Genomic DNA, 17063 nt, shown 5'->3' on the forward strand with positions numbered 1-17063 from the left:
TGCGAGAAGCAGAGGAAACTTAAACAGGCTCGATGGAGGCCCTTGTTCAAGAATATTTCATGTTACGAGCGATCGAATGCTGCGATCGAATCTTGCTGTTTTCTAGTTTCCTCCTGCTCGCTTCACTTCGGCAGCTTCTGTGGTGAAGAAATAACTTAAAGCGCGTTGGCTGGGCGTATTTCTTTGGTGAATTCTGTTCTGGTTCGTTGTTTTCGGCCCAAACAAAAACATCTTGAGTTGTCCTCCATGTTTTTTCTTTACTGCTCGGCCAAGGGCCTGGGGGGAATATTTGATTCCAGTCTTCTGAGAAAAATGTCACGCAACTCGCAAAACTTTGCTTCGAACGAAGGTTAGTCGCCGCCTTTTTCGCTAACGCTCCCGGCCAAAAAGGAACCACTCGTGCCAATAATAACCATCCGAGGAGCCTACTTTAATAAAATTCTTGTGCTCTGGGCTGACTTCTATAAGCTTCATGGGCCGGCTTCGCGATGCTTTAGGAAGATTTCCATCCCTTTCGAAACAGGGGAAACAACAACCCTCGAAAAAGCAGTCCGCATATTCAATGCAAATGACCATCGGCACAATCTGCTGCCTGTATTTGCAGAAAGGCAGTTTTGAAATATTCTCGTGCACCTTGTCCCACCCCATTTCCTTTTTTTCCTTGATTTTTATCGCGATGTACTCCTTTAGAATGATCTCACGAAGCTCTGGAGGGAGGCTTTGAATGGCCTCGAAAAGTCCACATGCAACCATAGTGCCTTGCGTTATAATCGAAGGTTGCATTTCTCTAACTGGTGTGTTTCTTTCTTTCAGCTCGAGCAAAACGCGTTCAAAGGCTTTTTTTGCTTTTTCTTGTTTGCGGTAAAGACGTTGTTTTAGCGCGCCCCCACCGCAGGGCTTGCAAAGACGGTAGTCACACTCCGCATGCTCTGCAGGGCTCTGGCGCTCGCATTCCTTTCTTCAGCTGGTAGTTGTGCTGCCCGCAATACGCCCCGTAACAGCGCTTTGCGCAGCTTTCTTTCCGGCCCCGCTTCAGCCACCCGCACTTGTTTGGCGCTCGTGCCATCACGGCTCTCGCGGTATAACACCCCGGGCTCGCTTTTTTCTAATATTTCGCACTCCTTTCTTGTGAGTAGTATACAGGGAATTAACCAAATACTATTTCAAAGAAGGAGCTGCATTTAACCGTTTCGCAGCCTCCAGGCTCAACCGGCCCGAACTTGTGAGGGCCGGACTTGATGGTGGGGGCTGCGATAAGGTTAAATAAAGCTCCCTCTGCGAAATGGTATTTGGCTAATTCCCTGTATACTACTCTACGCGTTGTGCCGCCACATTGACTTATTGTTCGATAAGAAACTGGGCATTTTGCTACGTCATCGGACTCCAAAATATCCGAATTCACCGTCCACGCATTGTCGGATTCTTTGCGGGTTTATTTTATTTATTTATTTAAACTTTTTTTTTCCATATCTGGAGAGGGAATACAAAATATCTGGATTCGCTGCCGAATTCGCCGGATGCGTGTGGACGGAAGCCGTATCCGGAAAGAAAAAGTTGCGGATTCAAAAATATCCGGATAAGTGTGGACGGGGCTCCAGATCTATTAAATGGCTATCCGTCGTTAGTATTGCGACGAAACGGATACGCTTTTCAGAATTCTTTTCAAGTTATCCCACTTATTATTCTACCGTTCAGATTAAAACCCCTGTGGAATTCGGTTGAAACAGCTGTAGCTGTTTTGAGGAAAACGTGTCCTACAAACAGCGTAAAAGCCGTTTAGGGTGTACCAGACGATGCTAAAAGTGGTTATTAGTGGTTAAGAGTCAATTTACCGCTTAGTGTTTCGGCGCGATACAAAGGACAAATAAAGAATACGTGCGGCCATGTTTTTTTCTCCAAATACACAGAATAACGTTAACCTCTTTGAAACATCGAAGGACAAACCGAGTACCCAAATAGAGAAGACAACTTTTGTCGAAACATTTCATGCAAACAATTAAAGAAAGCGAAGATCGAAGAGAAATCTCTTTCTAGATGTTGTTGATTGTAGCAATACTTGAGAGTATTAAGACAGCCATCTAAATGTACAGGTTACCATGGTTACGGGAAATTGAGGATTCCTGAGTGTCATAATTTTACGGCTGGTGACGAGTGAAATGACCGTGAGCGACGTGCGTTTATCAAAATTCTTATAATTTCTCTCACCTAAAGGCGAGGGAAACTATTTGAATTTTGACAAACCGCTAGTGAAATTATTTCTTAATTTTTACGAGTATACGGGTGGTAAATTACACTTACGATCGTGGGTTTTTGAATGTTTATTGTATCGAGAAATTTCGCATCAAACGTTGCCATGGAAATCATATTTTGTAATTTCACATGTAAAATTTTAAATTAAGGATTAATTCTATGTCACCAGCCATATTAAAATAATTTGGTCTGTATTTTTGGTATTTCACCCTGGAGAGGAAAAAGTTAACCATGAAACGTCCATTAAGGTCAACTTTCCAAATTGCCGTTTTTTTAGAGCTATCAATTAGTTGATTTTCACCTGTCGCTCGTCAAACACTACAGTGGAGTTATTTATATACCAATTGCTTTGCTCAATTCAGTCAACACAAGGTATTGAACCAGTAAAAACTTTCATTAACATTCTTTGAAACAAGAACATCTGCGGAATAAAACGGAAACTACCTGAGACTCTCAAGCTGCCATCAAGAAGACAATGTCTTCTTCGACGGAAATTCACTTCAAGCCTAAATCTGCAATCACGGTCTACATCCTTTACATTTCACTTGCGATCTTTTTCTCGTTATGTTGTGCTTGCTCTGGTAAGTCCATACCTTGTCTGTTACTTATTGTCTTGATTGAGTCTTTCATGATTTTACACGACCCGAATTTCGGTCATCTTCACTCGTCCATGCAACTAAAGTAGAAGGGTGCAGGCCTTTCTATCCCTGAAAAAATGATTTCGCACGCAATGCATGAAATATCCGCTAGTAAATCTTTGATACTGCATTATCGCCTAGTTACGTGCTCTGGTATCTCAGATGATAGTGACCGACAAGTGCGCTGAGTGTTGCGCGCGTCAGGGACTATGGAGTATGCCGTTATTCTGAAAAAATATATATATTGCCACATTTCGCGAAGACAGATATTAACCAGCTGGATGTTATGTGTCCATTGAATTGGGTGAGACTAATCGATAGTCAATAATTGAACGAAGAAAACTGTAGTTTTAATGCTGGCATAAACACAACACGGGAAGAACACCGTGTAAAAGCCTTGAAATCCAAATAATTTTGGGAGAGAAACGACAGTAAAAATTGGAGATTGAAATTATAAACAGAAATTCTGATATGCAGTCCTCTATCAGAAAAAAATGTACTCAGAGAAGAGAAATCCATATAGACTATACCGTTTTCCATTTTTTTAACATTAAGTTTTAATTGATGTATTTCAAAGACGACAAATGTCGCGACATTGTGTTCAAGGAACCAGTTGCAAACAAGGCAATCAAGTGCTTACCCATTTGTCAATATCAACATTCCAAATTTCTGTTGATAGCTAGCAATTTTCATTGCCACCCGCTGCGGGAGAAACGAAAGTAAAAATTGGAGAATACAATTATCAACAAAACTTCTGATATACAGTCCCCTGTCGGAAAAAATGTACTCAGAGAAGAGAAATCCACATAGACTATTGCTTTCCACATTTTTTTAATATTAAGTTTTAATCTGTGTATTTCAAAGACGATGACTGTCGCGACATTGTGTTCAAGGAACCAGTTGCAAAGAAGGCAATGAAGTGCTTACCCGTTTGTTAATATTAACGTTCCAAATTTCTGTTGATAGTAAGCAATTTTTGTTGCCACCCGCTGCAGCATCTTAGCAACCAATCGCTTTATTCAATACTGGCAAAATTGGCGAACAAGCCTTTAGAATTGTGACACTTAATAATCTTTAAACCAAGGACAACTGCGGTCAAATTAAAAACGGAAACTTGCTGAAACGGACTGAGACTCTTGAGTTATCTTCCAGGAGATGATGGGTTCTTTGCAGGAGATTCAGTTTAAGCATAAATTTGCAATCTTCACTTACATCCTTTACATTTCACTTAATTGGAATCATTTTTTCGTTATCTTGTGGTTGCTCTGGTAAGCAAGCTCTCCTAGTTTGTTTCTTATTGTCTTATTATAGTGAGTCTTCGAGTAGATGGTCTTACAGAGCCTGAATTTCTCTGGTCTATGCAAGCACAGGGTCGACTGGGCTTTTCCTGCTGAATTGATTTCGTAGGCAAAAAATGAAATATGCTCTAGTGAAACTTTCTGCATTGTCGCCTCTTCCAGCGTTGCAAATGAATCGTTTTAATATTGGTACTGGGTTCCCTGTATTGTTCATGTATTTTTCCAGCCGTTTAGTTCCCGCGTTTAATTCACGTAATTTTTTGGAGTGTGCATGTAATGACGAACGTCGGCAAACGTTGTAGTTGTGTATGCGATTCACTCGAAGTAACAACGGATACGACGGATACGACGGATAAGACGGATAATGACGGATAATGACGGATAAGACGGATAAAGACGCGGACGATCGATGGAACTATGTACAAGCAAACAGGAGCGTCTTATTGGAGTGTTAGTCGAATTAAAGTCAGTGAGCTAGAGTGAATCTTGCCTATTGAAACCGAGGGAATTGGAAATTGGCCCTTACAAATATTTCAAATAATTCAAACGGAGAACAATACTGTACTCAGAAAGACTATACTGTTTTGTTTGCAACAAATTTTTAAAACTTAATTTTCAATTTTTTTAATTTTCTTTTTAGACGATGAATGTCGCGACATCATATTCAACGAACCAGTTGCAAACAAGGCAATGACGAACCACGTGATCAAACGTAAGGCAGTGCCCAGTGAAGGGAGCTGTCGCTTGATGTGCTATATGGAGCCCAATTGTGTGTCCATCAATTTAGGACCATTGGATGGAGAAAAACACAAACGCGAGTTGAACAGCGCTACAGATGAAAACAAGTTTGCAAATTATCTTGTAAATAAGCCGGGTTTTACCTATCTTGCTATGGAGGTAATGTCATTCAAAAGACTTCCGATTAATTACAGTGAATAAAGAAAGCCCACAATGAAAATTTGTACCATAACAGTTTTATGGTTAAAAACCTAGTATTCAGACGTTACAATAGTTCTTTGAACTCCTTCCAATTTGTTATTTGCTGTGTGGACGTTCAATGTAAATTTGAAACTTTTTACAACCTTCTTCAGAGACCAGAACCAGACTTTTTCTCCTAACAGAATCCCTGCAGTAGCAGCCCATGTTTGAACAATGGAGCCTGTCATGCTGGATTCACTAACAAAGGATATCGTTGTATCTGTCGCCCTGGATTCACAGGAACAAACTGTCGTAAAGGTAAATTAAAATAATTAATTAAATAATAAATTAATGACTTAACTAGTAACTAAATAATTAACCAGTTAACACACGGGGGAAAATCTGATGGGTTTTCAGTATTCCGATACATACTGTTTTTTCTCATCCAGTTATGTTCGTAATGTGAACATCGATTGCACAAATTTAAACTCTTCCTCATCTCATTAAGTTTTTTTTGAAACGTTACAATGATGTAATGTTGACGATACGTGTATACTCGAATACCCAGGGGTAGTTAATTGGGGAGGGACGAAGTAAAACCGGCAAACAAACCTGTTTGTAAATTAAACTCCTTTTGTTTTCCAATTCTTCTACTGCAGGTGCCGCAAAAACATGCAAGGAACTCTATGAAATACACAAGTAGGTTATTAAAATTTTCGGGGAAAGTGTTCAAAGCCCGCACGGAGACCGTACCCACACCATGGGAGGAGGCTCACAACCGGACTGTGAAAACGCAAGCAATCGCAGTCCACTCCAGACAAAACGAAAAAACTTGGACCATGAGGGATGAGATTCTAACAGATAAACTAAATAGTTAATTATTTAAGAACTAGAATATATTTTCTGGCTTTAAAAAAAGGTGCCAAGCTGATACAAACGGGCAGAGCTGTGGTTTTTTTGGAGCCAATAGCATTTGAGCAATTATTGTATTTTCTGCGCAAATTACTTAAAACTGATCACAAAAAGTTCCTGATTTAAGAGCAGATTGTTTAAAGATATTTTTATATTTAACAGGTCGAGGGTGAGTCAGTTGGTTACGCTCCGTGTTGACTCAAAACCAGTTTCTGTTCTCTGTCACATAAGAGATTTTGGATGTGGAGATGGAGGATGGACACCGGTCATGAAGATTGACGGCAACAAGGTGTGGTATTTTTCTGGTCTTAATTCTTAGAAAACTGAGAGCTGCAAAGGTCAAATACTTCTGGAAGATGGGCTGACAGATCACCAAAGTTTAACTGATAATTGATTAGATTACAGCTCCCCCATCACGAACTCGAATTTAAGAAAGAACGCTTTTAAGGAAGTTAAGCTCGTAAAATGACCCTCAGTGCCCGAGAAAATATTTCTAATGTTGGCCAGAAACGTTTCCTTCGTACCACTGCGCCTTCCCTGCTCCTCAGTCTCTTACAACGATCGTGGTGATCATATGGTAAAAGCCTTTACTGACCAGTTGTTTTCAAAACAACTGTTTTGTTCCCTGTCAATATATGTACAAAAAAATATATAAATAAATATCTATTTCAAACAAGAACTTAGTAAGGTCCATAATGTTATATGGATATACATGTATTGTCGTTTTCTTTTGTTTAGAACACCTTTCATTATGACTCAGCGTACTGGAGTAATAAAATTGAATACAACCTTCCTGGAGGGGAGACTGGGTTTGACTCAAAAGAGACCAAGTTGCCGACCTACTGGAACACATCCTTCACCAAGATCTGTCTTGGTATGAAGATTGATCCACAAATGAAATTTACCATTATCAACAAGCAGGCCAACTCTCTGTACTCACTGATCGCTGAAAGGAAATACCACGCCACCTCACTGGGTCGTAACACGTGGAAGACGCTGATTGGTTCACAGGCCTCTTTGCAAAACAACTGTAACAGGGAAGGGTTCAATGCTGTGTGTGACGACGTAACTTTTTCCAAAGCAAGAATTGGTATCATTAGTGACAACGACAATGGCTGCTTTACCTGTGGCTCCAGAATCGGCTTTGGCACAGGAGGGTATCCTCAAGATTTCAACACATGTGGAAACGAAGCTTCAAAACACCAGCCAGATAATGGAGAGACACACATCAAAGCCATGGGATTCATCTTGGTGCAATGATAGCGAATTTATTGTCCAACTGCAGCGAATACCGTCCAAATAATAGCACAAATATACAGCGATATTGCACAGTTATTTGTACGGTAGAAAACCTGTTTGCCAGACAGGTCGGCGCGCGCTCAAAAAAACTGTCACTCTCTTCCTCTTTCGTTGATAAACTTATTTACTACAGCAGTTGGATAATAAATCCCTTATTAGATGTTTTGGTTTGTAGTATCGCTTTATATTTTTACTCGTTGTTTGCATTTTGACTAACCCGTAGGGCGAGTCAAAATACGCTACAAGTCATAAAAGTGTAGCGATACCACACACCAAAACATTTAGTAAGATATATAATAAACGTTTTGAAGTCGCATGGAATGAGATTTAAAAACATATACTGCAAATGTAGTTTAGAGCATAAACTAGTTTCTACCCTCGTTAAAATTGTCCCGGCCTCCTTACAGCTGAACTGTTACAAAGAAGAGTTCAATGTTGTGAGTACTGATGGTTCATATTCTAGCAATAGGCGATCTGCATGATGGCGTCATTTGACTACTGTACAACCACCAGAATCCTTCTCTTTTTCTGTTTCTTAGGTTAATTAGGGAAATTGTTATTTAATATAAAATGAAAAGAACCAGCAAGGTTATTAGTGAAAGTGCTGTGCTGCGTTGGCGTCAACATTACGTTGAATGTTACAACCAAGTGTTCCATATCAAATGAAGTCTCATAATTGTACACATGATTAACAGCCCATATTCACGATAGCCGCCATGATGGTTTTCTTATTACAATGCAAATTAGCCACGTTGTCCGCCAAGGGGCAAACATTTGAATGGTTCCCATTTTTCTGAAAATCGGCTCGTCTAAATGGTCAAGTATCTGTAGCAATATGGCATTTTGGAGCCAATTTTGAAATAATCATTTTATTATTAATTTAAGTTTGAAAAAAGTTTCTGGATAACTTGACTTATTAACTGCGCGGACCGTTTTCTTTTTATAAAAGAGCCGAAACTCTGTAAAACTTGGAATATTTTGACCCCAATACTGAAACCAAAGCATGGACATGAAAAAAATTATCGGACATGATAAGAAAGCAGCTAAAATTTGCCGATTTTAGCTTAATTGTTTGCCCCTTAAGAAATCACGTGCCTGATTTGCATTATAATGTAAAAACAACCATGGCGGTTATCGTGAATAAGGCCTATTTAAAGCACCATCTCCTGATTAAAAGAAAAAAACCCCACAGGAAATTAACGCTTTAGAAAATTAACGGGAATCTTAAAATTTCGCTTTTATTCAATTCGCTTTAAGTTGTGTTAATTTCAAATACCTTGATTAACACGAACACTAATTTTCCATATTTAGATATGTTGACATAATAAGCTGTAGGACTATAGTCAAGACATCAATATCCCAATAAATTATTGAATAATTTAATTCGTAGTGGTTAACCACTAATGCACTTGCTACGTACGTTATATTCAAGTGAAATGTTTGCTAAACATCTTAACTAAAAATCATATAAACAGGAAAACGAGAAAAATGACTCATCAAAATATGAACTGAAGATTCAAACCCCAATATCAAAACACAAACTCTCCTTACCTTAACCATGGCACTGGTTGGAGGAATTTGTTCTCTCTAGTTTATTTTCATCAAAAAAATAATGACTGAATGGAAAATTTCTCGAAAAAGGACGCCAACAGGGATTTTGAATTTCTCTCTTTTCTCTTTTCTGGTTTGTTCCCTTAAGCATGGTATTTGAACCGTTATTCTTTCCAGTTTATTTTTATAATAAGTTATGACTGTGTTTAATAAAAAAAAAAAAAAACAAAGGCGCTAGCAGGAATTTTAGCTTTTTTTTAAAAAAAGAGAAAACATTCGTTACCCATTTTCCGAAAGACAACTTTCTTTTTAAGAGCTTATCTGATTGGCTTCAAATACGAAATGGAGATATAAAACCATGGTTTCCCAACAAGCCAAATATTGACTTCAAAGCTTTCATTGTTTTTGTGAGGAAAAAGAAAAGCCGTGAGCGTCGCATTGGGATTTACTATAACTTATTTAGTCTTCGGTACCTGTCACTATGCTTTATGTTTTGATCTTCGCCGTTCTGTTGGTTTCGTCTGTTCTCGTGCAAGAGGCAACCTGTGCTAAAGCTGAGCTCAGTCTTGTTATTTTCTGACTCATTTTCCAATACATAAAATGCATCCTTTTTATTATTATTTCCTGCTTTTTGTTTTGTTTTGTTTTTTTCTCGCAAGAGTCTAACTTTGATCGAAGAAGTTCACTATCAAGGCTGTTTAGGAACGTATTCTTGTTGGTTCGCTTTATTTATAGCTCAATGATATTTCATCTAAGAAATTTTCTTCTCCGATCCTAACAGTCATGCAAAAAAGGAAAAAAAAATGATAACTTCACTGCGATCGTAGGGGAGATGGACAATTTATCGTTATCGCACTGCAGGAAAGATTAATACTCGCACGTTCGTAATTTTCTCTTTTATATAGTAAGAATTACATATACTGTTGTGTAATGAAAAAAAAAATGATAACTTCACTGTGATCGTAGGGGGGATGGACAATTTATCGTTATCGCACTGCATGAAAAATCAATACTCCCGCGTTCATAATTTTCTCTTTTATATAGTAAAAATTCTCTTTTATATAATAAAAGAGTAATTGAGTGAACGCTGACGCAATCAAGGATTTACACTCCTCGTGGTATTTGAAAATTCCTTTAAGTTGTCCCCGGATAAAGCTTCGTGCAATTTCGAGAGAATTCTAAAATTCACCTGCAATTTAAAATGTTAATTGCACTCGCATTCAAAAAATTACTTATACTCAATGGCAAAAGGAACCAAATTAACGTGTATGTGGTTAATTTCAGCAAATTATATTTGTATAGGCGAATCTTTGCTGATGTCGCTGTTTCATTTTTCTTCGTCAACATAGGACTTTTCGCAGAGAAGGGAATAGGAGAATCTTTGTTTACAAAATTTGCTCAGTAGCTGTAGTATAAACGATGCTGTTTCTCATGGAGATACAAAAAGATAAGTTGGGAATAATGAAAGAGCACACTACGATTAACCGTCACAAAGAATTTGAGTCCCGATGAATCGAATTCTTTCTGTGCGACATGGAGTTAAAAACTTAAAATTTTACAAAGAGTGTATGAGCTTATTAGCGCTTTTTGGGAAGAACATGACTTATTGAAGACTTGCAACGGAAGAGAAAATTCACGCGAGAATATTACGTCAATTATGACTAAAAAGAACAAAAACGAGCATTTCCTCGCTAACAGAGGTTAAGACGACAAGGATTTATATCAACTGAAGTCTTATTTCACATAGTGGTGTCTGATCCCTGTAACCGTGATATCTACATGCAGAGTTTATGAGAGTTAATGGCTAATGTGGGACTTGTTTCAAAGGAGTTGAAAGGCAAGAAAGATAATTTGAAGGATAGAAATAAACATGAAGCACTGCTTGTTCGTTTGTCTAGAGTATTGACCAACAGGAAGGACGCTTCTACAGGAAAGACTGGTCTTTTCAAGAGTATGCAAGAAGTTCTCGATGAATTGAGGAGCGTGATGACGCAGGCGCTGTTTTACATTTGTTAAGCATAATTTATATAGCATAATTTATTTTTTCGGCTGTTGTGCCAGGGCTGTTTTTGTTGTTTTTAGTCATCACTGATAAGCACCCTTAACACCTAGGAAGAGTAAACCATGGACATGGCCTCAGTCATACTGTTTTTTTTCTGGCTACGGCCCTGTATGCAATAATCAGCCAGCTGAAATAATTTGGTTATATTTTTAAAAAGAAGTTAGTGCTTAGACATTTTTCAATTTTAACTTTTTAACTTCCTGTTCTTTAAGTTGACAGTTAACTAATTTTCATTGCCACCCGCTACAGCATCTTAGCAACCAACCACTTTTATTCAATACTGTCAATATATGAAAACCACCCATTAGACTATGACATTACTCAGCTTAAACACAAGAACATCTGCTGTCAAATTAAAGGTTGAAACTTACTGAAACTCCCTGAGACTCTCAATTTATCATCCACAAGATGATGACCTCTTCACTGGAGATTCAGTTTAAGCATAAATTTGCAATCAACCTTTACATCATTTGTATTTCACTTGGAATCATTTCCTCGATATGTTGTGGTTGCTCTGGTAAGCATACTCTCCTGGTTTGTTTTTTTCTCTTAGTTGGATTTTCGGAATAGATGGTTTTACGGAGCCTGAATTTGTCTGCATAAAAGCACAGCGTTGACTGGGCTTTTCCTGTCGAATTGACTTCCTGGGCAACACATAAATATGCTCTAGTGAAACTTTCTGGCTTGTCGCCTCTTCCAGAATCTTAAATGACGACAACAGTCAAAACTCGATTACCACTGTTGATGTTGTATGTCAAATGAATCAGCAATTCAAATAATTTAAACGAAGAAAAATATTGTATATGAATATTGGCATAATAACAATTTAGAAAGTAAATCATGCAGTATATGTAAGCAATATATATGGCGAAATAAAGGCAAAAATTTAATTAAAAAAAAACAACAACTATGAAATGCTCAACGGAAATTCAGATACGCAGACTTTCCTCAGAAAATATTGTACTCAGAAAGATCATCCTGTTTTGTTAGCAATTAGTTTTTAAGACATAAGTTTTAATTTGTTTAATTCTTTTTGAAGACGATGAATGTCGCGACATCATATTTAAGGAACCAGTTGCAAACAAGGCAATGAAGAACCACGTGATCAGGAGTGCGGAGGTGCCTAGCGAAGGGAGTTGTCGCTTGATGTGCTATATGGAGCCCAATTGTGTGTCCATTAATTTAGGACCATTGAAGGGAGGAAAACACAAATGCGAGTTGAACAACGCTACAGATGAAAACCAGTTTGCATCTCACCTTCAAGATAAACCAACGTTCACCTTTCTTGCTATCGAGGTAATGCCATAGATGATCCAAAAATTGCGCAATTGAAATGTGTGAAATAAGAGTTTTACAGATGAAAATCCCGGTATTCTAAGGGCACGAGATATTTTCCTATTAAATCTCGGTTCTTTTTGTATTTTGTTTTTCTCTTAAGAACCCCTGTAGCAGCAGCCAATGTTTGAACAATGGAACCTGTCAAGCTGGATTCACCAGTAAAGGATATCGTTGTATCTGTCGCCCTGGATTCACTGGAGCAAACTGCCATGGTGGTAATATGAAGTTAAAATTAATGATTGATTAGTTAATAAGTGAGGTGATAATTTATGTTGTTAAAACAAGGGAGTAAGAGTTTGTGAGATTTTAGTTTTCCATTGCGTAATATACATTCTTATCCATCGACTTATGACCGTGATGTGTGCACCAGTCGAACATTCAAACTTCGACATCTGGTCACCATATTGCCACACCACTGAGAAAACGAGGGAACAGGGAAGGACCAGTGGTGAGAGCGCTCGCTTCCCACCAATGTGGTTCGGGTTCGACTCGGGCCCGGTGCCATATGTGGCTTGAGTTTGTTGTTAGTTCTCACCTTGCTTCGAGGGTTTTTCTCCTGGTTCTCCGGTTTTCGCTCCTCGACAAAAACCAACACTCCAAATTCCAATTCGACCAGGATGGAAGACCCACATGAAAACCAGCTAAGGCTGATGTGGCTTCCTAGATCAGTAAACATTGTAATTTTTATTTACTCCTCGGTAACTCCTCGGTACTTCTTCAGGCTTGACAGTAAGAGGCTTATTTAAGTTTTTATCGTGACTCATTTCCTCATTTTAACCATTTATTCCAGCTCGCTTGTTTAATTTTTGTCTTCTTTCTTGTTACCGTGCGGTATTTAACTTCATGTTGAAGTTTAAGTGAAGGAGCAAAACAATTCTAATAAGTTCCATTTGCTCGTGAATTTCCACAGTTGACTCCAAAATTTCTAAGTATTGATGATTAAAGATGTTTTCAATCAAACAAATTATTTTGGACCTCTTAATTTCTCATTCAGTTTCCATTCTCGCTCAATAATTTTGTTTGTAAATTCGTGTTCTCCAAACAGTTGTTTTGTTTTTCATACAGCACGGTTCAAAAGGAGAGGCTAACCTTTTTGAACGTATAAGGCATCAACTGCTCTTTTCAAAATACGCTGAAACTTTTTTTTTCCTATTTCTTCCAGCTCTCGCGAAGTCTTGCAAGGAACTATACGAGCTACACGAGTAAGTCATTAATCAGTTGTTGGCGGGAGAGGGGGGAGAGAGGCATTTGTAAAACAGAGCACAACAGCGAATGAAATGTAGCGCCACCCAGCAAGCTGGAAAGGGAGAGTTTCGAATTTCCTTTCTAGGGGCTAACCGAGGTTCCCGGGTTATTTTCCAGCACTTTATATTACGTTTCTAATACCAGTGCCGCGTGGCATTACACATTATATTCGCCTGTTCACAATCAGTTCATTGCCACGTGTGAATACACCGGCGACTTGCATTGCCAGCAATCTGCGTTCGTCTGGTCTTGTCGCTCAGTCGGTATGGCAACAACGAGCTAATTCGGAGGTCGTAAGCTCGAATCCTGCTAGGTGAAAAATCTACTTTTGTACCATAAGGTTCTGGTCTCCAACAACGCTCAGGAGGATTTGCCTATTGTGTTTTTTTGCCTATTTTGTTTTTGTTTTTGTTTGTTTTTTTCTGACCCAACGCGACAGTGCCAATAGTTGGGCAATCCTTAATCACTCCGGTCATCATCTGTTTAGTGGTATCTTTATATTCAACAGATCTCGGGTGAGTGAGCTGGTTACGCTTCACTTTGACTCAAAACCAATTTCTGTTCTCTGTCACATGGGAGATTTTGGATGTGGGGATGGAGGATGGACGCCGGTCATGAAGATTGACGGCAACAAGGTATATTAAAAGTGCAAGCCAAAGGATTCAAAGCTCAGTTCAGCTTGTTCTCGTGCTCCAGACCAACCCTTTTAAACGATGCTTAAAATCTCGAAACGATTTATTCACCTGAACTCTTGTAAATTAATTTTTACCAGATGCTTTGTTTGGAAAGTTGAATTTTCTTCTTTTACTGCATTATTCTTCAGAACACCTTTCATTATAACTCGACGTATTGGAGCGATAAAAACAAATACAATCTTCGTGGAGGAGAGACTGGGTTTGACATGCAAGAGACCAAGTTACCGACCTACTGGAACACATCCTTCTCCAAGATCTGTCTTGGTATGAAGATCGGCCAACAGACCAACTTCGTTGTCATCAACAAGCAGGCCAACTCTTTGTACTCACTGATCGCTGACGGGCGATACCGCAACACCTCACTGGGTCGTAACACGTGGAAGACGCTGATTGGTTCAGAGGCTTCTTTGCAGCTCGACTGTAACAAAGAAGGCTTCAATGCTGCAGGTGGTGCTCAGGGCTCGTCCAAAGCAAGGATCGGTTTCCTGGGTAACAATGGAGCCGTGTGCGACACCCCTGACTCGAGAATCGGGTTTGGTACAGGAGGATATCATGATGACTCCAACACGTGTGGAAACGAGGCTTTATCTAATTCAGATAATGGAGGCAAAAGCATCAAAGCCATGGGTTACATCCTGGTGCAGTGATAAGGAAAGCAAAAACAAACGTTTTGAGCAAACTGATTTAAAGTCATAATAATAATAATAATAATAATAATAATAACAATAATAATGATGATGATGATAATAATAATAATAATGATAATAATAATAAAAATAATAATAATAATAGTAACAGTAACAGTAACAGTAACGATAACGATAACGATAGCAATAATAGCGACAACGATAACGATGGCAATAGCAATAGCAATGGCAATAGTAATGGTAATGGTAATGGTAACGGTAACGGTAACGGTAACGGTAACGGTAACGGTAATGGTAATGGTAATGGTAATGGTAATGGTAATAGCAGTAGTAATAGTAATAGTAACAGTAATGGTAATACTAATGGGTAATGGTAATTGGACTGAGTAGAGTACAATTCAGGGAGTAATCGCCCGAGAAATTTCAAAATCGGACGAGCGCGAAGTGCGAGGCCAATTTGAAAATACGAGCACGATTACTCCCTGAGTTGTATGACACGAGGTCCAATTACTAATTAATCGTGTCTATAACAAATTTCGGAAATAAAATGTCTTTTGGGAAGTTCTTTTGAGCGAAAACGTTTATAGCGCTTTTCATAAGTTTTGAAAACTGTAGGAACATTGCGAAGGAAGCCATTAAAGCGCGCGTACGTAATTGACGTGAAGAATCACGTGGGTATCCAATTACAGGTATCCAATTAAACAAGTTCAAATAGTAATAGTAATATAGTAACATTTAAGAAATGGGAAACATGTACCGTGTTTCTATCGACTTATAGAAACACGAGTGGAAGATTGGGAGACCAAGAAATGCTGTGGGAACACGAGTCGTAGGCGAGTGTTTCCATAGCTTTTTCAAGTTCTCTCAAACTTTTACGAGTGCTTCAATAACTCGACAGAAACCACAGGCAGCCCAAGCTCTCTTTATGAACAACACAAGCAACACAATATGGCATTGAATTACAAGGGTCTATATGGGATTTTCTACAAGATATCCATGGAGGTAGTTAAAAGTGAAAATTCTCAATAAAAATGGCTTACCTTATTCCTCTACAAAGGAAAAATCGGAATTCAAAAAAGTCGCTTAAATCAAGTTCAATCGATAAAATAACCACACCAGGAGTAAACAACACACGTACGGAATAAGGTAGGCCATTTTTATTAATAATCTTCACTCCCATATAAACCCTTGTGATTCGATGCCATATTGTGTTGCTTGTGTGGTTCATAAAGAGAGCTTGGGCTGCCTGTGCAGAAACACGGAGAACATGTTTTCTACTTCTTTTAGAAAACACCTCGACGAAAAAGAGGGAAACAGCTTGTTTACTTTGATCATCAAAATGTAAATTCTCTTCGGTCGTGCCATCATTACATCAACAGCTCGTGCTAATTCTGTGTTTCTATCGAGTTATAGAAACACGAGTTTTAACCAATCAACGCGCGTATTTTCTTAGGACTGTTTTCTAAAGTAATATAGTAATGTAGTAATGGTAATAGTAAGAAGAAGAAGAAGAAAAAGAAGGAGGAGGAGGAGGAGGAAAAAAAGAAGATTAGATTTCCATAGCGCTAAAATATCGGAAGTAACTTTCAAGCTCTGGTCAGATAGAGGAGATAAACACATCAAAGCCATGGGTTAAATCCTGGTGCAATGATAAGGATAGCAAAAACAAACGTTTGAAGCAAACTGATTTAAAGCCATAACAATAATAATAACAGTAACAATAACAGTAACAGTGACAGTGGCAGTGACAGTGAAGTAACAGTAACAGTAACAGTAACAATAGCAATAGCAACAGTAATAGAAATAGCAATAGTAATAGCAATAGTAATAGCAATAGCAATAGCAATAGTAATAGCAATAGTAATAGCAATAGCAATAGTAATAGCAATAGTAATAGCAATAGCAATAGCAATAGTAATAGTAATAGCAATAGCAATAGCAATAGCAATAGTAATAGTAATAGCAATAGTAATAGAAATAGCGATAGCAATAGCAATAGTAATAGCAATAGTAATAGAAATAGCAATAGCAATAGCAACAGTAATAGCAATAGTAATAGCAATAGTAATAGTAATACCAATAGTAATAGCAATAGTAATAGCAATAGTAATAGCAATAGTAATAGAAATAGCAATAGCAATAGCAATAGCAATAGCAATAGCAATAGTAATAGCAATAGTAATAGCAATAGTAATAGAAATAGCAATAGC

General features: G+C 38.2%; 2 protein-coding genes across 2 annotated transcripts in view; both read left to right on the forward strand.

Annotated features, from left to right (window-relative positions):
• Positions 1 to 2544: 2544 nt before the first annotated feature.
• Positions 2545 to 9096, forward strand: LOC149110207 (uncharacterized). The gene is made up of 6 exons (XM_089292976.1): positions 2545 to 2831; positions 4827 to 5083; positions 5308 to 5422; positions 5764 to 5803; positions 6179 to 6305; positions 6755 to 9096. Exons 1-6 carry the CDS (start codon positions 2726 to 2728, stop codon positions 7274 to 7276), a joined length of 1167 nt encoding a protein of 388 aa, XP_089149102.1. The 5' UTR covers positions 2545 to 2725; the 3' UTR covers positions 7277 to 9096.
• A 2194-nt stretch (positions 9097 to 11290) lies between these two features.
• The window catches only part of LOC110049187 (uncharacterized), a 6183-nt gene continuing 410 nt past the window's right edge, over positions 11291 to 17063 (forward strand). Inside the window, exons 1-6 of the mRNA XM_020754973.2 lie at positions 11291 to 11445; positions 11968 to 12224; positions 12367 to 12481; positions 13429 to 13468; positions 14020 to 14146; positions 14335 to 17063. The exon at positions 14335 to 17063 is cut by the window's right edge and continues 410 nt beyond it. Coding sequence (XP_020610632.2) covers positions 11337 to 11445; positions 11968 to 12224; positions 12367 to 12481; positions 13429 to 13468; positions 14020 to 14146; positions 14335 to 14853 — 1167 coding nt within the window. The 5' untranslated portion in view covers positions 11291 to 11336 and the 3' untranslated portion in view covers positions 14854 to 17063. The remainder of the gene's footprint in view (positions 11446 to 11967; positions 12225 to 12366; positions 12482 to 13428; positions 13469 to 14019; positions 14147 to 14334) is intronic.

The sequence above is a fragment of the Orbicella faveolata genome, unplaced genomic scaffold (genome assembly GCF_042242905.1).
Source record: "Orbicella faveolata isolate gen_17 unplaced genomic scaffold, um_ofav_v1 contig_24, whole genome shotgun sequence".
NCBI lineage: Eukaryota > Metazoa > Cnidaria > Anthozoa > Scleractinia > Merulinidae > Orbicella > Orbicella faveolata.

Bases quoted from the DNA above. Each gene is read 5' to 3' on its own strand.
- LOC149110207 (XM_089292976.1), top strand. From the start codon at position 2,726: ATGTCTTCTTCGACGGAAATTCACTTCAAGCCTAAATCTGCAATCACG. The intron at 2,832-4,826 runs GTAAGTCCATAC...TTTTCTTTTTAG, and splicing joins GTTATGTTGTGCTTGCTCTG to ACGATGAATGTCGCGACATC. The intron at 5,804-6,178 runs GTAGGTTATTAA...TATATTTAACAG, and splicing joins GAACTCTATGAAATACACAA to GTCGAGGGTGAGTCAGTTGG.